We start from the raw sequence: 22,369 nt of genomic DNA, 5'->3' as shown, positions 1-22,369 counted from the left end.
TGTGGATCCGCGCGGAACTCCGTACCCTTCGTACCCTTGCCCAACTCGCCGCCACCAGTTCAATTAATACGAAGTGCGAATGATTGGAGATGTCATTGACGATGCATACGCTTGTACATACAGACTCGCGCGAGACCTTTCACTGTTGCCGATCTTAACTATGCAACGCGCGTACTTCCTTGGATGCTATTCCGATGATGGTCTTAGCCACTTCAGGCACCTTTTCTCACCCGCCGACTGTATTTCTCATCGCGAATAGTACTGTGCAGGGTGCGGCGCGCCATGCATAGGCTGTGAAGAAGGCGGGGGCTGTAGAAATGGCATATACGGCTGTGGAGCCAAGTTCTGCGAGCCTGTGCCAGCAGCTGCATTCCTCCCATCGAACGGAGCCCGTTGCACCGGCGCCGGAGCTCCGTGAATTGGTTGGAAAGGTGGAGGAGGCATGCCATGGTATTGAGAGGCTTGTGGCTGCTGATGGGCGTAGTAGTATGAGGGTTGCTGTTGCGGAGGATTGGCGTTGGAGGAAGCTGAGTAGGTGTTGTGAAGGGGTTGCCCGAAAGTATTGTAGGCTGGGTATGATGTGTGCTGGGGTACGTGCGATGGCGCCGCAGTTGCCGCGGTCTGGTATGGGCGCGAAAAGTCTGTGTTTCCACCGCGATGGTGCTCGCGACTCGACAAATCCAACCAGGGCCGAGTGGGATCGTACGGCTCGGGCTCGAGTTCAGCTTCACGCTTGCGCGACTGTCTGGCTGCATCTCTGTCGTCTGCTCTGGGGCCGGCAGAAGGACGGCCACGCAGACTGCCGCTGAAACCGGTGCCATCAAGACCATGTGGATAGTTCTGGACGTTCGTTGATTGAGCCACTCTCATGGGACCTTGGTTGCTCAAATGATGATGGCGAGGTGGAGACTCAGTCAAATCAATGACATTCTCGTTCGACCGTTGTGCATGTGGAATAGTAAGATCAATGACCTCCCCTCTCGCCAGCGGTACAAGACCCATCCGTGGACTGCGAGGGGCCTGTGAATAAGTCGCCTGATATGCATGGGCCGGCTGTTGCTGATGGGGGGAGTAGTCAATCCGGCGGCGTTTGGAACTATGGCCTCGATCGGGTGTCGTCGGATGATACGGTCCTCGCGTCGCTGCTGACTCCGGGGGCTCGATGGAGGGCATGACGTAGTCGATGGGCTGTGCCAGTGCTGCTTGATGCGTTGGTACAGCATAGCTTTGCGTAGCATCACGCGAACCAGTATCACGAAATTGGTGGCCGTAGCTACCATATCCTTGGACTGGACGCGGCGTTTGTTGGGTTGGGTTCGGGTCCTAGCGCAGTGGATATCAACAAACCCGGGCTGGGCTGGGTCAGGGAAAATAATGGGAACTCACGAGATGATATATCCTGCCGTCAACAAGGATTGTGTTTGGAGGCAGCCCCCTCTCATCCGTTCTGACAGTGACAGATTCAACCTCACTACTCTCGGTCAGCAAATTCACCGGGTGACGGGATAGGGCAGCATACGCTGAAGGCGGAGCAAGTTGATTGTCCCGCAGTTGCCGCCTTGCAGCACCGATCTTCTCCCTCGCAATGTTGTTTTGCTGCTCGGTTCTGAGCGCTCGCGGGTTGACGCGTCGGAAGAAGTTGTTCGGTCTCTCATCAAGACTCTCGGCGCCAAAGTCTTCCACGGCAGTGACATGATGAGTGAACTCGATGCTCGTATCACTTGTCTCTCCAATCTCGAGCTCCGAGTCTTCATCATCAGCCTCGTTGCCGTTCGGTCCGCGGTTCGAATCTTCGTCGTCGTCGTCGATTACAATCGTTTCGCGAACAATCTCTTCCAATTCATCGTCACCGCCTTCATCTTCGTTCTCGCCTCGCCACTCGATGAGCTTCTTCAAGCACTCCTGCTCGATGATCGAGCGTGCCTCTCTCCATTCAAATGCGCGGAGCAATCGATCGTAGTCAGTATACCTGTGACGGATCCTAGCGATGACGGCAAGCTGAACACGCCGGGGCAGATTCAACTGTGCGTTCGTGCCGACGCGTTGGCTGCCTTCCTCCCAGGCATGCTGCACAATCTGATCCAAATCATCGTTGGGGATCCTAGGAAACAGCTCTTTGATCGCAGCCCGTACTTGAGCGGGCGTCTCCCGCGCTGTGGTTGGATCGACGTGGATGCCATGCTGCGCCATGATTCGCGCGATGTGGCTCTGCTGAGATTGCGCTTGCAGGTCAGCTTCTTTGACGAAGTTTCCACGCACAGGAAGGTAGCCGAGCTCTTCGCAGGCCTGAGCAACCATCTCAGCTTTGAAATGGTATCCGATGCGATGGATGTGATGCGAGATTTTCTCGGGATCGACGGCATGTTTGCTGACCGGTGCTGCCTGTACGCCTTTGGTTAGTGGTGCTCCGACTATACAGACGCATGGCTCCTCGAGTAGTTAGATCTAGGTAACGCACGTTGACAACGTTCACCGCAAAGCCCGCTTGTCGGGACAGCTCTTTGCACTTTTCCGAGAGATCCGGTGTCCCCACCGGTACGAATATGTAGCCATCAGGCGCGTTTCTGTACGACGTCTGCAGGAAAGGGAGGTCAATAATGGACGGACTGGCGGGGTGTCACGAACACGGACATGGAGCTCGAGTTTTCGCTTCTTCGTAAGAACTCTTTGCTTCTCGGTTTTGTAAGGCTTTTCGCGCCTCTTCATGATCTCGCGGACGACACTGGTCGCGCGGGAGCTGCCCGGCCTAGAGGGGGCGCCATTGCGTGACGTTGTCATCTTTCTTTACAAGCAAAGCGCTGTGCAGGAAGGAAAAGGCATTAGCAGCGATAGAACGAAAGAAAAGGTACGCGCTGTTCCCCAAACACCTTGCTTCTAGTCGGGCAGACAGAAATGAGGGAATGCGGGCGATGCGACAAGAAGAACTCCGGCGAATGCAGGCGTGAAAGAGTTCCCAGTTGGACACGCCCAGATGGTGTAAACCGCTGGCAAGATGCTTCTGCCAGCAATCTACCCGCTCGGGTGATTGTTTGCTGGCTGCGGGCTGTGTCTTGACGCTTCCGAAAGAGAAAGCGTGGGACGGTGTCTGGAAACACGACGACGCAGCTTTTGCGCCGTCGCAGCACTCTACGAGACCCGAGGACGGGTCGAGAAAAATAGCGTGAACGTGAAATTTCACGACATGGTGCCAGTGTGGTTAAGACAGCACACAGACCATGTCTGGCGTGGGGAAGGAGGGGTGTTTTGCGATACGCTGGAAGGATGTCGACGGTGAGTGTAGCAGAGGCAAAGCTTGCGTGTGAGCTGGCGCGGTGAAGTGAAGGAAACAGAGCCGCGGGTAGACCCGAACGTGAACGGGCCTACCCGTGCTGCCAAGAAGCCGGCCTCAGGCACGCCACACATCGGCGCACTCCAATTTTATTCCGACACCCGAACTTCACGACGCACCTCATTTCAGCGACACACCTCAACCTCCATCCTCCACCACATCACTTGGTAGGACATACCCGCTTCGCACTACTGTCGTCAAGCGTGCAGCTAACACGCCCGGAAATCAGTCGCCAAAGATGGCCTCCAACGCACAGGGCCAGACGAAGAAGTTTCAGAAGGGCGAGAGGTTCATTCCCTCCTCCACCGACAAGGCCCTCAAATACTACCCGGCAGAAGAGGCGGCGGTGGCAAGAAAGGTGCGTACACACAATTTGCTCGAGCGTCGCTGGCACGACCAGACAGCGCGAGGAGAAACCGTGGCCTGAATCAACCCACTAACATCACGTTCACAGCCCCGCAAGACACCACAACCATACAAGGCCCGAGCCTCCCTCACACCCGGCAAAGTCCTCATCCTCCTCGCCGGCCGTTTCCGAGGCAAGCGCGTGGTCCTTCTTAAAGTCCTCGACCAAGGCGTTCTCCTGGTGACCGGTCCCTTCAAAGTCAACGGTGTGCCCCTCCGCCGCGTGAACGCCCGCTATGTCATCGCCACCAAGACCTCGATCTCACTAGACGGCATCGACAGCGCCACCGTCGACAAGGTTGGCGGCGCAGGCTACTTCGCGCGAGACAAGAAGGCAGACAAGAAGGGCAGCGAAGAGGCCTTCTTCAACCAGGGACAGGCGAAGAAGAAGGAGGTTGCGAGCGACCGTGCTGAGGACCAGAAGAAGGTCGACAAGGCGCTTCTGGCGGCCGTGAAGAAGGAGCCCATGTTGCAGAGCTATCTCGGCAACCAGTTCAGCTTGAGGAAGGGTGACCGGCCGCACGAGATGGTGTTCTAGATTACACCTCGTGTCTGTGGCGAAGTTGAAGGAGAGAGGCAGGTTATAGAGGGAGTTGACCTCAAAGGGAGCCGATACGGAGTGTGCCCTGATAGTCGGAACAAACTACAAACTCGAATGCCATTCCAAGCTTGATTTCAATGTGCATTGATTCGGAACAGGGACGTAGTGAAGAATTATAATGCTACAGACGCGGAAGATGAGGTGAGCGTGTGACGAGCCCGTACAGCAGCTCAAACGCCAAGCAATGCCGCTCCAGACAGAGTATCCTACAGGCTCTCCCATCCATCATCGTTGATCATTAATCCCCACGCAATGCAATGCCATGCCGAATTCACGGCGCCAAGACCTCCAAATGCTTCCCATCATCCGCAATCCTCACCTTGGCCGTGTCACCCGATTTCACGGCGCCCCGAATAATCTTATCCGCCAACCCATTCCCCACCTCCTTCGCAATGAGCCGATTCAACGGCCGCGCGCCATATCTCGGATCGTAGCCCTTGTCACACAGCCACGCCTTCACCTCCTCGCCAACGTCAAGCATAATCCTCCGATCGTCCAGTCTGGCCTGGAGTTCGCGCATGCGGATGTCGACAATGTCTCGCAGCGCCTCTTTCGACAAGCGCTTGAAGACGATGAACTCGTCGATTCGATTGAGGAATTCGGGCGGGTAGGACATTTGCACCACGTCCATCACTTGCTGCTTCACGTTTGCGCTGATGTCTGAGCCGGGGCTTTCGTCGGCGACGAGCGCTTCGGCGCCGAGATTGCTCGTGAGGACGATCATGGTGTTGCGGAAGTCGACCTTGCGCCCTTGAGCGTCTGTCAGGAAGCCCTCATCCAGCACCTGTAGAAGTAGAGTTGAAATATCGCGATGCGCCTTTTCGAATTCGTCAAAGAGGAGGACGGCGTAGGGTTTGCGTCGCACAGCTTCCGTCAGCTGTCCTGCGTCGTCGTACCCGACGTAGCCCGCTGGCGATCCGATGAGGCGCGAAACGGTATGCTTCTCCTGAAACTCAGACATGTCGAAACGGATTACGGCCTGTTCGGTGCTGAACAGGAAGCCCGCCATCTTCTTGCAGAGCTCCGTCTTTCCCACGCCTGTAGGGCCGAGGAACATGAACGAGGCCATTGGTCGGTTCTCGCCCGAAAGACCCGCTCGTTGCATGCGGACGGCGTTGGCGACTGCGGTGAGCGCCTCATCCTGCCCACGGACGGACTGTCGGAGCGTATCTTCCATGTGAATCAGCTTTTCGACTTCTCCGGCCATGAGTTTCGTCACCGGGATGCCAGTGCTTTTGGGTACCACGGCAGCAATATCGTCAGCCGTGACAGAATCATGAATCAAGGCGTCGGAGGACGTGGCCGTTGCGTTGGCATTCTCTCCACCTTCCTCCGGCGGCAGTTGCTTCTGCAATTCTGGGATTTTGGCATATCGCAGTTCAGAGGCTTTGGCGAAATTGCCTTCTCGTTGCGCTTGATCCAGCTCCAATCGTGCGGCCTCGAGATGCTCTTTTGTCTTCTTGATCTCTTCGATTTCGGCGCGCTCCTTGTCCCACTTCTCGGTCAGGGCTCCGACTTCGTCTTGCTTGAGTGTCAACGTTCGCTCGAGTTGCTGCCGTCGCTCTTTGCTCGCAATGTCTGACTCTTTCCGTAAACTTTCCAGCTCGATCTGGATTGTCATAATCTGTCTGTCCAACTCCTGGATGGCGTCTGGCTTGCTTTCTTGTTGCAGGCGAAGGGCACTAGCAGCTTCGTCGACCAGATCGATGGCTTTATCTGGAAGAAAGCGATCGGTGATGTAGCGATTACTGTATGTAGCTGCTGCTACAAGAGCGCCATCCGTGATGCGCACACCATGGTGCACTTCGTAGCGATCTTTGATGCCTCGAAGAATGGACACCGTGTCTTGGACCGTCGGTTCGCCAATCAGGATTGGTTGAAAGCGTCTCGCAAGCGCAACATCCTTCTCAATCAGTCGGTACTCATTCAAAGTCGTTGCGCCACAGCATTGTAGGTCGCCTCTGGACAGCGCAGGCTTCAGCAGGTTGCTGGCATCGATGCTGCCTTCCGCCTTTCCCAGGCCGAGAAGCGTGTGCAGCTCGTCAACGAAGAGTATCACACCACCGTGCGCATCTTCAACCTCTTTCAGCACAGCTTTCAGCCGCTCCTCAAAATCACCTCTAAACTTGGCTCCAGCGATCAGAGACCCAAGGTCCAAACTGATGACTTTCTTCTCTTTTATGCTCTCGGGAACATCGCCTCTTACAATGCGCTGCGCCAGCCCCTCTAAGATGGCAGTCTTGCCAGTCCCAGCAGCACCAATCATCACAGGGTTATTCTTCGTCCTTCGAGACAGAATCTGTATTGTTCGGTGGATTTCAGCGTCCCGACCGATGACGGGGTCGAGTTTGCCATCTCTTGCTCGCGCCGTCAAGTCGACTCCGTATTGCTCGAGAGCCGGCTTCTCTTGCTCGTTGCCACCCAGGTTCATGCGATGTGTGCCGCCCGGTGGATGAGGTCGGCCTTTTGCATACTGTCGAGACAGGCTTGGAGTGATAGCTGGGAGATTGACTGATGGCCATGCTGAATGGGTTGGGAGTAGAGCGGTGGTTCGGGGGAGGTTTCGTGGTAGAGGATAGCGAACGTTCGCAATGCGCCGGGCGGCGTTGCGGGTGGTTGAAATGATCATGTTCACTACAAGTCAAGTGAAAGACTGGCGGAAGGTTCGTTCAACCCAACAGGCATGAAGTGCTCCATTATGATCAACCTGGCGGCAGATATAGAGGGACCAGAATGAAGAAGTGTCTCGCGCATTCGACATGGACGGAGATGGAAGCATTGATAACGGCTAGATCCGCACTATCTCCGCAAATCACGCTAACCGTTTTGAGAATATAATTTTGCAGGTGTGTCGAAGAAAAAGTGTCCAAAGGGTCCAACGTTACCTCAAGCTGCTTCCAAGACTCACCCTCCGACTCATCACCCTCCCTCTCCATAAGTACACTCATTGATCTCGAGATCATCCTCTCAACAATCCAAACACCCAGCAAAGCGCACATACCGTTAAGATGGGCTTCACCGACCTCCTCTCCGACGCCGGACTCAGACGTATGTTTCTCCAATCCCCAACGGCGAGCGCGCCGACTGACCCTTGCCACAGTCCTCGATGAGTGGGTCAAGACTCGCAGCTACATCGTTGGGTATGTTTCCACATCTCCTCTTTTCCCTCCTCCCCTTCCCTGATGAGATCAATTTGGTCCGTGTTGATGAGGCGGCGTAAGACCCCGTCCAATGAGTACTTCCAATTGCGCATCAGCGCACCTCTGATTCCTTCACATTGCTTCTTTGCTGCATACAAATCGCGCCACACGTTCCGCAGCTGCTAACGCATCATTGAAGCTACGGCCCATCTCAGGCCGATGTGAAGGTCTACCAAACCATCAAGAGCGCACCCGCCGTTGAGAAATACCCCCACGCCTACCGCTGGTACAAGCACACCGCCTCCTTCGAATCCGACTTCTCCTCTCTCCCCGGCGACCCAAGCAAAGCAGCGACCGCCTACGGCCCTGAGGTCTCCACCCTTCCCATCAACCCCAAGGCGCCCGAGAAGGAAGAGGATGACGACGACGTCGATCTCTTCGGATCCGACGACGAGGAAGAGGATGCGGAAGCCGAGAAGATCAAGGCGCAGAGATTGGAGGAGTACAGGAAGAAGAAGGAGGGCAAGACCAAGCCCGCTGCCAAGTCGATTGTCACCTTGGATGTGAAGCCGTGGGGTATGCATTGCCTACTACCTGATCACGAAAATTGTTACAACAGTGCTGACTAGCGATTCCCAGATGACGAGACCGACATGAAGGAACTCGAGGCCCACGTGCGCAGCATTGAGAAGGACGGCCTGGTCTGGGGTGGCTCCAAGCTCGTCCCGGTCGGCTTCGGCATCAAGAAGTTGCAGATCAACTTGGTCGTCGAGGACGAGAAGATCTCCCTCGACGAGCTGCAGGAGGAGATTGATGGGTTCGAAGACCACGTCCAGTCCTCTGACATTGCTGCTATGCAGAAGTTGTAGGCTCTTGGCCGCACTGGCTTGGGGCGAACTGTCGTTGCCGCGCTCTACGATAGATGGAATGAAAATGGGGAACGAAGTTTGAAGTTGAAAAAGCTCGGGCATTTACTTCACTGCGGCAGGTAGATTACACTCTCCCACTGCACCATATGGCTTTCTCCAGTCCTTCTCCTCCCCTTTCCTCAGTCCCTCCAATCATGTCTGCTATTGAAAGATGGTGACCAATACGTCGCTGGCGATGTCCCACAGCATGTGGAAAAGATTGAGTGCGTCGTCGAGCGTGCTCAGCAGGCGATAACGGGCTGCACGAAAGATTACATGCCGGAGTCGTGGATGTCGCCGTGCAGTTGGACGATGGAAGCATGTACCGTACGCTTCGCACGACATGCTCAGAGCCTGGGCTTTGTTCTGGCGTGCTTCTCCCTGCTCTCGTCGTTGATGGCAAGAGGATTCTTCGTGAGCATCAGCTTCGGCCGGCTGCTCGTTCCCCGTCGCTTCTTCTTGGGCGCAGACATGTACGTCATGCTCTTTGGCATTGGATCGCCCCGCCACAGTCATTGTTGACGGTTGAAAGGGATGATCTCGGCGATCATGTATGCCGTGTTAAGCTCGCACAGCAGCTTGTCGTTGGGCATGGTACGGTGCCTCTCCATCCCTGGTCTGCTTGTCGCCGTCCGGTTTCCCCCCGTTCTTGTTGTCCTTATTGGGCCTTTGTGAAATCTTGGGAAGCTGTCGTCCAACTCGCCCACACTCATGTCAGGCTCGTTGTCGTTCAGCTTCTGACGCTCTGCCCTCTCCGTCAAAGCCTGAGCGGCCTTCCCTTGCACGAGACCGCGCAATATACATTTGGGGATATATATTTTCACGCGAACTTGTGCTTTCCTCGTTGTTGGACGCGAGGTATACGTTAATGTTCAGTCTGCTGGAAATCGAGAACAAAACCCAGGAGGACAGACGGCGGTAGTTGGGTCGAATGCTGCTCGCGCTGCCTCCGGTCGGTTGATGGGGAAAGATCCGCCCTCGGTCGTAGTCAAGCGAGAGTTGATCTCCAGCTATAGCATCGAGTGGCATGCCGGTTGGAGACATGCACCTCCTTCTTCGGCAGGAATATAGTGTAGTGTGTCCGGGGCAGGCACAATGTGATGGCGTCACGTTGTGCTCTTGCACGGAGGTCGAGGCCCTTGAATATCTCGTCCGGCCCTTTCGCGAGACCCGGACATTACTGAGCCGACGCGAGGATATACGTCGGCGCTGTTGACCCATCTCACTTCTGGTCCTTCCCGAGAATAACAGTAGTTGATGAGCTTGGCACGCATGGTGCTGCTGATCAGACCAATGGCGAGGGTGTGACTGTCTAGCAGGAAAGCTGCCGGCTGAGGAAGTCCATGCGGGAGGGAGTATCAGGAGGCAACATGATACTTTCCTGAGCGACCACTTCGTAGACGGCGTGGCGGCAACACGAGGGACGTGTTGGTGTCGTTGGTGCTGTTTGTGCACGACACGGCGGCGGCTCGTTGTACTTCTCGACAGTGCGCTCTGATGGCCAGTGCATGATCTCGATAGTGCGCTTGCCATCCGCCCCATGCTGCAGAATGGTTGGGAACCGACACGCAGTCCAGTCTGATTTGACGGCGTCGCTGCCACGGTGGTGCTTGATGTGGCTCTTCCATCAGGATATAGTGGATGATTTGGACGCTTCCAAGGAATCGTGCGTCCGTCTTGCGGCTCTGGTATAAGAAGACGGCGTGCCCACCACGGCAACTGTTTGACTGCTTCCTCGCCCTCGCCACCCTCTGCGCCGAGTAGGACTTGGTGGTGGAACAGCGGGCCAGTGTAACATCATCCGTGTTCGGCTCCATCCGTAGAATTTGCTGTTTGTATACATCACCATGCACCAGTATATTCGACGCGGGAGCCGCTGTGCTCTTCGACATGGGCAGTGTCGTTGGCCTTCATTCGAACGCAAGGCTCGCAACCCTGCGATGAGGCCCGTCAGCAAAATCAATGTGCTTCAGGGTGTTGCACGGCACCATCGTCTGCTGCTTCTGTGGTGTGCTGCCGTCAGAAAACCCTCCTGGAGTCCGGCGGTGAGAATTGCAAGTCGTGACAAGAGAACACAACTTCACTTCCACGTTGGCCATCCAGGCTGCTCACGCTGTCTGAGGCGTTGCTTCGCCCGCCTCCCGGCTCGACCACCACCGCCGCCGACAATTGCATCTGTGCTCGCCAGAGCGCGAGAGCCAACGGATGATTCTCGAGTTGCTGAAAGCGACGGGAGCAGGCACTGAGGATCGATGGTGAGGAGGCGAGTGCGAAGGCCTGGCGCGTCGTTCCATCTGTGTAGATAGGTTAGTCCATGCCCTCGCAAAGAAGTGTGAGATAGGATATCTTTGAGAAAGCGTACCTGCTTCTACAGGCGTGTTGGCTTCCTGAGCTAGAGCCAGAGCAAGAGCGAGTATATATCACCAAGACGAATTGACTAGGCGGAGTTGTAATGACTGGTATAGAGGTGGGTGAAGCGCTGATGTAGAAGCAAGAAGACAGACTTGCAGCGCCGCGCGAGATGTTTAAGTAGCCCTCTGTCAGACACGGTGCTTGCTTTTGACAAATGGAGTGAGTGTGAGTGATGAATGAGCTACTTGTTCACGTATTTGCCATTGCTTTCAATGTTGTGTCGATTTGTTGGCGGTTTGCTTGAGGTACAAGGTGGCAAGCTTTGCTCATATAGACCAGGTGGAAACGAAAGACACAAACCAGTCGGAGCCAGCAATCATAGACAAGGAAGGGAACGGGAACAGAACAGATTGCTCTCAAAGACGAATCCTTTGATATTCTCGCTACAGTAACTGCAGAGTAAACTGCAGCAGACAAAGCCCTCCGGCCCCTGCGTTTCCATTCCGCCTCCCACGGCAGTCTAGCTGCACCGTGCAAGAGCCCTCTCTCCAGGTGGTGGTAGAGAGCTCATCTGTATGTACTCGTAACACACTCGCATTCGCACATCTGCCCATCTGGGCTATCGACTAAGCAAGACATGCCAAAGACCAGAAGTGGTGGTCGTATCATTAAAAGGTAATGGTCTCGAAATCGAAGGGGAAAAAGTGTCGTCGGGGCCGATTGCTGTTGTGGCCCGGTGCGGTGGTGTCTTTGGTCGAAGAAGGCGGGGTGCTGCGGACGAGTTGCGTGAGGTGTGGTAGGTCTCATTGTCGTCGGCACGAGGTTGCCATTCTTCGCTGCGCCTGTGTGCTGAAGGGTGGGTATGGGGTATAATGGCGCACATTATTTTGTTGGGTAAGGTGATTTTTGTGTGGGGCTCCGCGGCTTCCGGTGCGAAATGTCATCACGGCGACGTGCCCGTCGGTGTCTCGCCGCTTGGCGTTTCCTGCTCGCTTCTCGGACTCCGGGACTGTGCCTTCTCCTCCGACAGACGTCGGTGCTCGCAGGCCGCCAGGGCGAGACTGTTAAGCCCGTTCGACAGGCCGGGCGAGGGGTAGGAGTAGTGCATGTCTGGGTCGGCGAGCAGAGGGGTCGCGGGGGGCATGTAGTCGAGGCTGGTGGTGATGTTGGAGCGGTGGAGGGAAGGGCGCATGTTCAGGTCGGAGACCAGCATCGGTAGACTCGGAACGGGGCCGGTGTCGAGACCGCTACCAAGGAAGTAGGGCCCGGCGGGCGGTATCATCATTGCCTGCTCCATTGCGAGTTGTTGCACGACTTGCGCTTGTTGGTGTGCGGCAGTGACTTGGGTGGGGATGTGCATGGTCGGCGAGATGGTGGCGGCGATGGCTTGTTCCGCCGCGAGTTGCTCGAGCGCGGCTTCGAACTGCTGCGGCTCCGCCTTGATGTTCGACTTCTTGCTTGCGGGCTTGGTGGGCTTCTTCACCTTCGCGTCGTCGGTAGTGGCGCTCGTGTTACTTGCTCGCGCGGCTCGGCCCCCATTCTGGTGCGTTCGTCGATGCTGCTCCATGTTGTCTTTGCGCGTGAAGGCCTTGTTGCACTCGGGACAGAAGGCGTCCTTCTTGCCGGTGTGTTTCTTCGCGTGCCGAGCGGCATGGCCGGAGGTGGTGAAGTAGTCGGTGCAGCCGACTTGCTTCGCCATGGGACACGGGTATTGGTTCTTCTTCGGTTGCGCCTTGTTGGAGTTGGAGGCAGCCGAAAGAGTGGAGACGTGGGAGGGCTCGGAGGCCGGCGAGCTGGATGGACGTTGATGCTGCGGCGGGCTGGTCTGTGAGAGTTGCTGCGGCGGCAGCTGCTGCGGCATTGGGTAGACCGAGGGCATCATGGAGGTGGCGTCGGGGATGGGCGGATAGAGTGGGATGGTGGAGTCGTCCATGGTGCTGTAGGAATGGTGTCGGGAGTAGAAGTGGTGGTCAGACCGCGACTTCCGCGGGGTGGCGGTGTCGGGAGTGGCGCCGCTTTCAAACGAGTTGTAGGAAGGGGTCAGCGGCGACGGGGTGGAGAAGGAGCGCGAGTCGCGGGAACTGGTGCGCGACAGCTGGGGCGTTTGCGGGGCGAGGCTGGGGGTCGACTCGCAGCTGGAGTCTCGTGAAGGAGGCTGTGGCCGATGCTGGTAGTCTTGACTGTACGCGTGACTGAGAAGCGGGGGCAGCTGGACTTTGCGCTGCGGAAGGGCGGCGGCGGCACTGATATCGTTGAGTAGGGATATCTTGCGGCCGGTGCAGTTTCTACCGTCCATCATGTGTGTGCCAGTAGCGGGAAGGAGAGCTTGTCAGCGCGGTGCGGTGTGATGGGAGAGTCGGTGGAGAGCGTTGATGGGCGTGCGTTGCAGAATGCGTCGACGCTGGTTAGGCGGAAGCAGGACAGGTTGTTGTGGATGTGTTGGAGCAGACGGGAGTAGCGAGGAGATGCGAGCAGTGACTAAAGCGTTCGGAGCAGGATGGGACAGAGTGAGATGGAAAAGGTCGATCAGGGCAGAGAAGGGTCGCAATCCATCTCATCCGACTGGCAAGAAGACGCGCGCAAGGCAGCGGAAGCAGGTGATGATGGACGAGGCGCGGGGACCCTGGAAAAGCGGTGGAGTGGGATATAAAGAGTGCCAGACTGGGCGGCGCCGGATGTCGCGCGCCAGCATCTCTGATGGCTTGTGGCTCACTCGTGCAGAGCCACCGATCATCGCCCGCTAGCCGCTTCGCGTACCTTTTCAGTTTGTGCCTTTGGGGCCATGCCGCTGCGGGGCTGACCCTGGATCGCCGATGGGATGAACGCTGCCAGGGTTTGCCCGTTTGCCTTGTCTTGCCCGCTACTGATCCCTGCCACGTCGTCGAGCTACGGCTACTTTCGCACAGCTACCTCCATTCTTTTCATGCCATGTCTCATCTCAGTCCGCGACATCTCTCGCGCAGGGCGAGCATACCAGGCCATGATTGCTCTGTGGCGGCGTTCGATCGCGACGACCACGCCACACTCGTGCCAAAATCCTACTGAAACCCGCGGTTCTCCACGCCGCTTTAGCGCTGCCTTTGCCAATCGAGATCTCACGGCTATACACCCATGATATTTCGATCTTCCCGCTGTCCAGGACCCGCATGACCTTGGAACTTCACCACCTGGCTAGTCAGACATGGCAGGCACGGCTTTGACCACTTTCGCACACTTCCCTAATTATATTCCAAGCAATTTCCTGCGCTACGCTTATGCTATCATGACGACGTCACCGGTCGGCCAATAGACTTTCCGCGAGCAGCCTGGCCAATGTTCGCCGTCTCTCCAAGAGATGAGAAAAGGCAAGGCATTTTCCGAAAGGGCAGTAGCCGAGAGATATGGCGCCGAGTCTTGGACGGCGCAGGCCACTGCAGTCAGCATTACTCTACCAACTTCCCTCGTTCTTCCAAGAAACCCTCGCGCCTCTCCCAAACGATAGCCTTTCTGCTATGTGCGCGCCACACCTCTGACCCTTCCGCCCGAACCCTGCATGTGACGAGCAGCCGGCTTCATCCCCAACAAGCTAGCTCCCGCCAGCGGCAAGCCCCGGCCCGCAGCCCGCACGTCGATGCAGCCTCTGGACCCCGATCTTGGTCGGCGTCGCGCCATCCGCAGCACCCGCGCCCAAGTGCCGCTTGGGCCATCGCCGATTGCCCTGCGCATCAGCAGACCCTCGGCATCTGGCGATACCCTCTGCGTCTGTCGATCTTGCCCGCCCTGGGACCCTCGGTGGCTTTCCCTCGCGTCCACTTTCCGTCAAGCCTCTTGCACGGTGGCTTGCGCCATCCCCAAACAAGGTGAGCCGCAACGTGCGCCCATAGCGCGCTCCCCTGTGACATCATACATCGTGAGATCCGGACTGCATCGCTCGATTGCCCAGCCTGCTCCGTACGCGACGGCTTACGTCTGACCCGTGAGGAATGGCGCCTTCTTCCCCGCGGAGAATCTGCCGACAAGCTACCCAGATTGGACACGGAGTCGCTGTGGCTCACGCGCACGACATCCCGTCCGAGTATCGAAGTCTCTCTTAATTCCCTCGAGCTTGTCCCTTGTTGATACCCCACGGGTCCAGGAAAAGTGCCGTGCCCCGGCTAGGGCCTCCGTATTTACACGCAAGCACGTACGCAACTCACAGCAGCTACGGTAGCATTGTCGGTTGGACCGGTTTCTTCCACACTCCTGTCCTCCAGCATTGATTCTGATACACCATCGCAACCACAATCACGATGCACATACAACAACCCCGCCAGCGCCGGGGATCGATCCATGTGTCTGGCCCTACCCGAGCCTCATTTCCCAGCTCCGAGTTAAACCCTATATCCAAAAACAACTTCACGTTGGTCGTAGACTATCATAGCCTGTATCCACCGAACCCACCCGCATCAACGACGTCAACATCCGGTGGCACGCAGCCTCTCTGCAGGGGGCAAGTTTTGACGGCGCCCGTCCCCACACACCACGCTACGCCCACCCCTAACGCGGACCGCATCTTCGATCACGCCCAGGAAATCATGCGAGAGTTTAGCCCTCCCGATGCGACTGCACCCATCCTCAAACTTCCCGCCCAATCTCGTACCCGCGTGAAACATGCTCACCAGCTGATCACGACCATTGAACTTTGAAAATGTCGCTGGTCTCGGATCTCACGCAACCCCTCACTGTGTCGAGACGACGCGTTGCGCGATTGCGGCACAGTCCCGATGGGGGCAATGTCCAGCTTGCGAAGATGCGGTTGGATTGCTGTGGTGGATATGCCGAAAAGGAGGACGCAATTAATCTTAGTGCGGGATTCGTCCGCTCTTTTGTCCTTTGCCCTACCTCGCGGCGTGGAATATGTGGGTTGAATCCGTCAAGATGGCTTTGTTGAGGTGACTTGCACAGGGGAGCTCAAGTAGTGGCGTTTCAAGGCGATTATACTGCTCACGTGATCGAGGTAGCCTTGTGCTTCGCACAGCAGTAAGCAAGAAGGACCTTCCTTCTCGCCCACGCAGAACACGAGGCTTGATTAGGTGTAGAAGCGTTCGAAGACTCTCTCCTGATTCGGCGACTATGAGACTCAGCGTCCCAAGTCCAGCCTTAGACTACCTTAATCCTCCACACAAAACAGCAGGCCAGACGGCCGCAAACTCCTTCGCTTTTGCACATGCAAACGCAAACCCGAAAATAGACCCACCTCGTGCTATCATCATCATCAGCATCCCTCCTCCCATCAAACAACACTATACCTCCCACTAGTCCCCTGCCTCCCCTCACTCTCCATCGCCATGATCGTGCCCTCCTTCAACAAGCGCGTCAACTCCTTCATCGCATTCTCCACCAGCACCTCCGTATCGCCCTCGACGAGAATATACAGCTTCGGCATCCCACCTGCCTCCGGCTCCTTGCCCTTAGCATAAAAGGTGCCCTTGGTGGTGATGGACGTGCCCGTCGCCTCGAGAATCTTCGCCACGTTCGTGCGGTTCGTGACGCTCCAGCGCGCCTTTTGCGGGAAGTCGTTGATCTCCAGCGTCGCGTGGAAGGCGCCGGCGTCGGGCCCGCGGTTGTCGATGGGTACGCCGGGGCGCGTCGCTCCTGCTCGAGATGTTAGACGGTTAGATGCTGCGTACGGTTGGCGATACACACCCTTGGTGCCCAAGCGGTTGTTGATGCTGGCGGCGCGAGCGTGCAGTTTTGCCAGCGGATCGTTAGGGTTGAAGGTAGGGGGTGGCGCCACTTCCGCCTTTTGCACTTTCATCGCGTTCTCAAGATGGTCGGCGAGGGAGACGGGGATGATGTCACCCGATTGCTGGGATACGACGTCTTGCATGGCATCGCGGTCTCTCACCGCGCCGATGGCCTTTGCAATCATGTTGTCGGCCTTGCTCTTGGCATCGTCTTTCTTCTTCTCCGCTTCGTCATCATCGTCGTCCGGCTCGTCACCCGTCTTGTGCGATTTCTTCTGCACAGCAAGCTTGGCGTCACGGACTGCTTCGAGGCGCTCAATGCCGTGGCCGCCAAAGCCGGAGCCGCTCTTCTTCGCCTGTCCAGCCTTGACCTTCACATCGAATGCGTCCTTCAATTTCTGCAGGTCGTCCGGCACCGGCTGGTTGGCATCAGTCAACGCCTTGACGAGGAATGGTGCAAAGCGCTCCTGCTCGGGAGTGACAAAGGTCACGGCTGTGCCCTTGTTACCAGCCCTGCCAGTACGTCCACAGCGGTGGACATAGTCCTCGCCGTGATTGGGGGAGTCGTAGTTGACGACGAGTTTCAGTTGCTTGACATCTAGGCCGCGGGCAGCCACAGAAGTCGCAATCAGCACCGGGACCACGCCGTTCTTGAAGTCGGCGATGGCATCGTCACGATCAGACTGGTCGCGACCGCCATGAATCGACACAGTCGGGTAATTGTATTTCCAGAGCTCAGACAGCAGGCGGTCGGCAGTCTCTTGTCGATCCACAAACACCAGCGAACGCACGTCATCATCGTCGCCGTGGAGATCTCCAAGGTATTTGAGAAGCTGGCGCATCTTCGTGTTTTCTGCCCTCACCTCGATGATTTGCGTAATCTCCGGCGCCACGATGCTTCGGCCGCCCACCATGATTTCGATCGGCTTGTTGAGGGCTTTGCGTGCAAGGGCTTCCATGTTCCGCGGGAAAGTGGCCGAGAAGAGCACCGTCTGTCGCTGAGGGCGTATGTTGCCCAATATCTTCTGCATCTGTGGCTCGAACCCCATGTCGAACATGCGATCCGCCTCGTCCAGGACAACGTATGTGACGCGACGCAGGTTGGTAACGCGGCCAACATTTGCGGCCAGCAGGTCGATTAAGCGTCCAGGAGTGCAAACAACAATCTCAGCGCCGCGCTTGAGCTCCGCAATTTGGTCCTTGATCGGAGCGCCACCATAAGCGCAGACTGCGCGCAGGTTGAGAGCCTTGAGGTACGGTTTGCAGTCGCGATGAATCTGTGTTGCCAGCTCCCGCGTCGGCGCCAGAATGAGTCCAATGGGACCATCCAGATTCTCCAACGGTCGCTGATCTTTGATATGCCGAAACATGGGCAGAAGAAAGGCCAGCGTCTTTCCGGATCCGGTCTTTGCGACACCGATGACATCGCGTCCGGACATGATGGCAGGTAAGGCCTGCGACTGGATTGCCGTCGGCTTCTCGAACTTTTGCTCGCGGATCACATCCAGAATCTGAGTGCCAAATCCTCCTTGAGACCACGTCACAATCGGTTTCGGAACATCGACACCGCGGCATTTGATATTGTCGAGATCGGCGCGCAAGACATCGACGTCTTCTTCGGTCATGTCTGATAACTCGACGGACTCGGAGTAGAAGTTCTTGCGAAAAGGCTCGTATTCCGCTTTCGAGTGGTCGATGGTGGGCATCTCTCTCTTCTTGCGCTTGGCCGCCAACGCAAATATGTCTTCGGCGCCGGTCCCGATAGCGTCCAGATCCGCCTCCTCGTCATCACTGTTGAAGATTTGTGGTTGCTTCTTCTTTCCCTTGCCGATGGCGAGATTTGGACCAGTGGTTTCCGCTGGCTGAGTCAACCCGCTCATGAAAGCGTCGAGTGGATCGATCTCTTCGTCCTCCTCCATCTTGTCTGGCTCGACATCTGCAGTCACTTGCTGGGTGGGCGGGGCAGCTGCGACATCGGTCATGGTGATCTCCTGTTGCTCAGCTTGAGCCTGCTCGGCGCGCTTGACAGCTGCTTCACGAGCCGCTTCAGCTTCCTCCTCATCCGATCGAATGCCCTCGCCTTCGTCTTGGTAATCTACCACATTAGCGAGCGCAGCATCGCCAGTATCGAATTGAGCAGGCATGTCGGGGAGCTTCTCTAACTTGCGCTGCACCTCTTCATCTTCGTCGAGGGGTGCAGCTGCTTTGGAGCCAGTCATTGGCACGTCCTTCGAAGCTTCAGCTTGTGCTTTGTTCAGCCCGAAACCAGTAAACTTGGCATCGATTGGTGCAGAGCCTTCGTGATTTGTCAGTACTTCGGATTCGGACATCATGGGCAGAGAACACTCACCGCCGACAGGACGAGTGGGAGCGGCCTTGGTGATGTCAGCCGCAGTGGAACTAGGCTTGTTAGAAGTTTCGTTTGCTGACTTGGGAATGACAACGTCGCCTCCCAACGCCGCCTTGCGCTTCTCCAGCGCTGCCGCAGCTCGCTTGGCAATGGCTTTGTGATCGAATTTGCCAGCGTAAGGGACGGCGGGTGCTGCTGTATCCATGGCTGGTGACTGAGGTGCGGTGGATGATGCCGACATGAGGCCAGGCGATGCCGCTGAAGTCCCACTTGGGGAGTCGGCCGCTCCAATGTGTTTCCCCTCTTGCATCTCTTTCATGAGCTTCTTCTTTTTCCACGCATCGACCTTCATTGCGAGTCGCGCCTTCTTTTCCTCCTCTGCTACGGCAGGGTCGACCTCGGCAGTGGACTGCTTGTTTAGCTCGGCTCGAGAGGGCGGTGGTAGGCTTGAAAGACTCACATCATGGCTCCTGCTGCTGGAAGGTCGCTGCTGGTCTCGATTGTCGTCACGACGAGAGTGGCGTGGGGGCGAGAAGTCATCGCGCCTGGCTCTCTTCCTGTCGCGGTCGTCGTACCCGCGATCATCACGGTATCTGTCTCTGCTCCGGTCGTGGCGTCTGTCTCTTACCGGAGACCTCTCGCGTGACCTCTTCCTGTCCCTCGAATACTCCCTCCTCGATCGATTACGGTCTTCGTATCTGTCGCGGGAACGATCACGAGAGCGCGCATCGTAGCGAGGGTCGTATGCGGGCTGCGCCAATGTTAGAGCTTGCCGTCGCGGTGCGGTGCGCACAGAAGGTCTCTCAGGACTGCTTACCCTCTGTCGGTAGTCGCCATCACGTCTGTCGCGATAGTCCTGCCGCCCGCCGCGATGGTCGTACTTGCTTCTGGGGGGTGGTGAGCGGACCATTTTGATGGCCGAACTGTTCACAACGTCGTACTTCCCCCTGTTTGTCGCTCTGTCACCCACACACTCTCAACGCAACCTTCACTCCGCCCCTGCTCCTCTTCCGATTCCCGCTGCCTCTGTCCTGCTGCCTTGCCGCCTGCCCGCTCGCTCACTGCCTTTCCTCCGCCGTGGTGCACGTGGAAGGATGTGGACGATGCAAGTCTTACCGATGAACCATTCAGATCAGTCAGCCTCTCACAGCCGCGTTCTTGCTGTGATGCCAACTCGTGAAAGACGTTGACGGAAGGTGATGTTTGTGAGGTGTAAAACAACTTTGAAGTTTCGAGGATCATGTGAAGCAGATCCCACTAGCGCGAGATTGTTAGTCATCGTTAAAGATTCAAGTCTTGGCACCGAAAGACGACATCTCCAAAGGCTCGTCATGCGCGCTTCCGCATAATAACGTCAGGTACTACAAAAGATTGTTGAAAATCCACGGGATTGCGCCTTGTCTAAGAGGGCGCCCAATGTAGCTCTGACAACTAGTGATGTTTGCACAAGATTGGCGTGTTTGACGAAGCTCGGTCAAAAGTCCGATTACTGATCTCGCCCTTCGGCGATTCTGAAAGCGCGGTATACAGAGCCTCTTGACAATGTGACAACGGCAAACCGGACCGCTCACGATGATAAGCCATGCGAGGGCGTTATCGAACGCTACTTGCTGTTTCCGGCACTTGTAATTGAAAATTTCAGACCCAGAGGTGAGCAATACCTCTGACACCGCCGTTTACGGCACTAACCTCAACTCCAGACATTGCTCGCAGCACGCGTCCTTCGTTTCAGAGGATGGTGGTGCTCGATTGGGATGGGCCTGACGATCCAGCAAACCCCTACAACTGGTCCAAAGGCATGAGAATATACCACACCTTTATTCCTGCCGCAACCGCGCTCGTGTGCACTACGGGCTCTTCCATCATCACTCCAGCTCTGGCGGAAATACAACGCGATCTCCACGTCTCACGCGAGGTCTCTCTCTTGCCGTTTGTCTTGTACACGCTAGGACTCGGTGCCGGCCCTTTGCTAGCTGGACCATCCAGCGAGAATTTCGGCCGGCGACGGGTATATCAGGTCGGGATGACTGGCTTCGCGCTATTTACGCTTGGAGCAGGCTTCTCCACGAATATCGCCTCCCTCACGATCTGTCGCTTTTTTGCCGGGGTTTTCGGCAGTCCAGGCCTTAGCATTGGGGGCGGTTCGCTAGCTGATCTGTGGGCGCCTCACGAACGAGCCATCCCTTGGGCTGTGTATGTGCTTTCGCCATTCTTGGGCCCGGCGATCGGGTAAGCTGTGCAGCTCGGTTTACGTGCATTCTTGTTCCGCTGACACATACACGTCAGGCCTGTGATGGGCGCATATATTACCCTTGGCGAAAGCTGGCGGTGGACTCAATGGATCATGCTGTTCTTCGTCCTCGCCGTTTTGCTGCCTTCATTCGCAATGAAAGAAACCTACAAAGCCAAGATTCTACAGCAAAGGGCTCGACGCAGCGGCGAAGAGTCCATCGAGCCGCAGCGAACGAGACGGCAGGCTTTTCACGACTTCACCACGAAGATATTGATTCGGCCGCTGCATATGATATGCACCGAGCCTGTCGTCGGCCTCTTCACCCTCTACATTGCCCTGAACTTCGGCATGCTGTATGCCTTTTTCGCAGCCTTTCCGTTCGTCTTCGCCGAGGCCTACGGCTTCGGTATAGGCTCGACGGTGAGATATATCAGAATACCTGAAACACCGCCCTAACACGATGCTAACTGCTCCAGAGCTTGACTTTCTTGGGACTAGGGGTCGGCTCAATGATCGGCTGTGCGTCCATAATACTCTTTACCCGAGTCTCCTCCCAGCGACGGATGGCGAGGGCTAAGGAGACTGGGCAGAGCACCGGTTCCGTGCCAGAGGAGCGCTTGTACGTCGCAATGGTCGGCTCCGTCTGTCTTCCCGTGTCGTTATTTTGGTTTGGTTGGTCTGTACAAGAGAGAGTCCACTGGATCTGTCCGGTTATTGCCGAGGCTGTATACGCATATGGGAATATCCTCGTGTTCTCGGCGGCAACTCTCTACGTCAATCAGGTCTATGGGTAAGTCGACGTTGGTGTTTCACAAAGGTCAAGAGCCTTGGAGCTGACACCTCGTCTACAGGCCTCTATACGCAGCAAGCGCGACGGCAGCCAACAGCTTTGCGCGCTATACCTTCGGGGCAACTATTCCGTTGTTCATTGTACAGATGTACACAGCACTTGGTGTGGGCTGGGCCAGCAGTCTATTGGGTTTCGCGAGCCTAGCCATGCTGCCGGTACCCTGGGTGTTCTACAAGTTTGGACCGACGCTACGCGCGAGGAGTAGCTACATATCTTCGCCATGATAGATTGTTTTGATAGAGTCCAACATATACCTTCGATGGACAAGGTAAATGCCCCACGTATCTAGCCCGAGCCTTGCGCTGCACTCTGCGCGCTGAAACCGGAATTAGAGTTCACCAAGGCGGGGACTCCCGCGAAGTCTAAGCGAAGGCGGGCATGATGCGGAGCTCCTCCCAGCCACGAACCGGCCATCTCACGCGACGACCCAGTTGTTGGAGACCTGAACTCCTACACACTCAATCAAGGGACAATCCGCTACTGGGCACGACGCGTCA

General features: G+C 56.6%; 10 protein-coding genes across 10 annotated transcripts; 5 read left to right on the top strand and 5 right to left on the bottom strand.

Moving 5' to 3' along the window:
- Positions 1-81: 81 nt before the first annotated feature.
- BDY17DRAFT_295503 (uncharacterized protein) lies at positions 82-3,275 on the bottom strand. The gene is made up of 5 exons (XM_033733303.1): positions 2,632-3,275; positions 2,459-2,575; positions 1,520-2,382; positions 1,387-1,471; positions 82-1,323 (listed from the first exon to the last, which is right to left on the bottom strand). Exons 1-5 carry the CDS (start codon positions 2,776-2,778, stop codon positions 247-249), a joined length of 2,289 nt encoding a protein of 762 aa, XP_033590932.1. The 5' UTR covers positions 2,779-3,275; the 3' UTR covers positions 82-246.
- Positions 3,276-3,566: 291 nt separating this feature from the next.
- On the top strand, positions 3,567-4,271 carry BDY17DRAFT_323221 (ribosomal protein L6e-domain-containing protein; the record flags this gene model as incomplete). The annotated part of the gene is made up of 2 exons (XM_033736975.1): positions 3,567-3,686; positions 3,783-4,271. 2 exons carry the CDS (start codon positions 3,567-3,569, stop codon positions 4,269-4,271), a joined length of 609 nt encoding a protein of 202 aa, XP_033590931.1.
- Positions 4,272-4,605: 334 nt separating this feature from the next.
- Positions 4,606-6,765, bottom strand: BDY17DRAFT_323220 (P-loop containing nucleoside triphosphate hydrolase protein; the record flags this gene model as incomplete). The annotated part of the gene is made up of 1 exon (XM_033736974.1): positions 4,606-6,765. One exon carries the CDS (start codon positions 6,763-6,765, stop codon positions 4,606-4,608), a length of 2,160 nt encoding a protein of 719 aa, XP_033590930.1.
- A 448-nt stretch (positions 6,766-7,213) lies between these two features.
- On the top strand, positions 7,214-8,496 carry BDY17DRAFT_295498 (translation elongation factor 1 subunit beta). Its single transcript, XM_033733302.1, has 4 exons — positions 7,214-7,382; positions 7,435-7,474; positions 7,674-8,050; positions 8,114-8,496. Exons 1-4 carry the CDS (start codon positions 7,343-7,345, stop codon positions 8,341-8,343), a joined length of 687 nt encoding a protein of 228 aa, XP_033590929.1. The 5' UTR covers positions 7,214-7,342; the 3' UTR covers positions 8,344-8,496.
- A 56-nt stretch (positions 8,497-8,552) lies between these two features.
- On the top strand, positions 8,553-9,000 carry BDY17DRAFT_126762 (uncharacterized protein). The gene has a single exon (XM_033729369.1). The coding sequence runs from the start codon at positions 8,659-8,661 to the stop codon at positions 8,902-8,904; it is 246 nt and encodes an 81-aa protein (XP_033590928.1). The 5' UTR covers positions 8,553-8,658; the 3' UTR covers positions 8,905-9,000.
- Positions 8,998-10,163, bottom strand: BDY17DRAFT_126825 (uncharacterized protein). Its single transcript, XM_033729372.1, has one exon. It carries the CDS (start codon positions 9,922-9,924, stop codon positions 9,097-9,099), a length of 828 nt encoding a protein of 275 aa, XP_033590927.1. The 5' UTR covers positions 9,925-10,163; the 3' UTR covers positions 8,998-9,096.
- A 1,479-nt stretch (positions 10,164-11,642) lies between these two features.
- Positions 11,643-13,232, bottom strand: BDY17DRAFT_126767 (uncharacterized protein). The gene has a single exon (XM_033729370.1). The coding sequence runs from the start codon at positions 13,031-13,033 to the stop codon at positions 11,678-11,680; it is 1,356 nt and encodes a 451-aa protein (XP_033590926.1). The 5' UTR covers positions 13,034-13,232; the 3' UTR covers positions 11,643-11,677.
- BDY17DRAFT_126768 (uncharacterized protein) lies at positions 13,233-13,913 on the top strand. Its single transcript, XM_033729371.1, has one exon. The coding sequence runs from the start codon at positions 13,432-13,434 to the stop codon at positions 13,777-13,779; it is 348 nt and encodes a 115-aa protein (XP_033590925.1). The 5' UTR covers positions 13,233-13,431; the 3' UTR covers positions 13,780-13,913.
- Positions 13,914-15,985: 2,072 nt separating this feature from the next.
- Positions 15,986-19,699, bottom strand: BDY17DRAFT_309617 (uncharacterized protein; the record flags this gene model as incomplete). Its single annotated transcript, XM_033735352.1, has 3 exons — positions 15,986-18,735; positions 18,790-19,540; positions 19,607-19,699. 3 exons carry the CDS (start codon positions 19,697-19,699, stop codon positions 15,986-15,988), a joined length of 3,594 nt encoding a protein of 1,197 aa, XP_033590924.1.
- Positions 19,700-20,065: 366 nt separating this feature from the next.
- Positions 20,066-22,133, top strand: BDY17DRAFT_295488 (major facilitator superfamily domain-containing protein). Its single transcript, XM_033733301.1, has 5 exons — positions 20,066-20,439; positions 20,490-21,018; positions 21,076-21,442; positions 21,499-21,812; positions 21,874-22,133. The coding sequence occupies exons 2-5, from the start codon at positions 20,525-20,527 to the stop codon at positions 22,094-22,096; spliced, it is 1,398 nt and encodes a 465-aa protein (XP_033590923.1). The 5' UTR covers positions 20,066-20,439; positions 20,490-20,524; the 3' UTR covers positions 22,097-22,133.
- The last annotated feature ends 236 nt before the right edge of the window (positions 22,134-22,369 follow it).

Source organism: Neohortaea acidophila (genome assembly GCF_010093505.1).
Source record: "Neohortaea acidophila strain CBS 113389 unplaced genomic scaffold BDY17scaffold_4, whole genome shotgun sequence".
Classification (NCBI taxonomy): domain Eukaryota; kingdom Fungi; phylum Ascomycota; class Dothideomycetes; order Mycosphaerellales; family Teratosphaeriaceae; genus Neohortaea; species Neohortaea acidophila.
The sequence above is the reverse complement of the archived record's forward strand: the minus strand, read 5'-3'. Positions and strand labels throughout refer to the sequence as shown.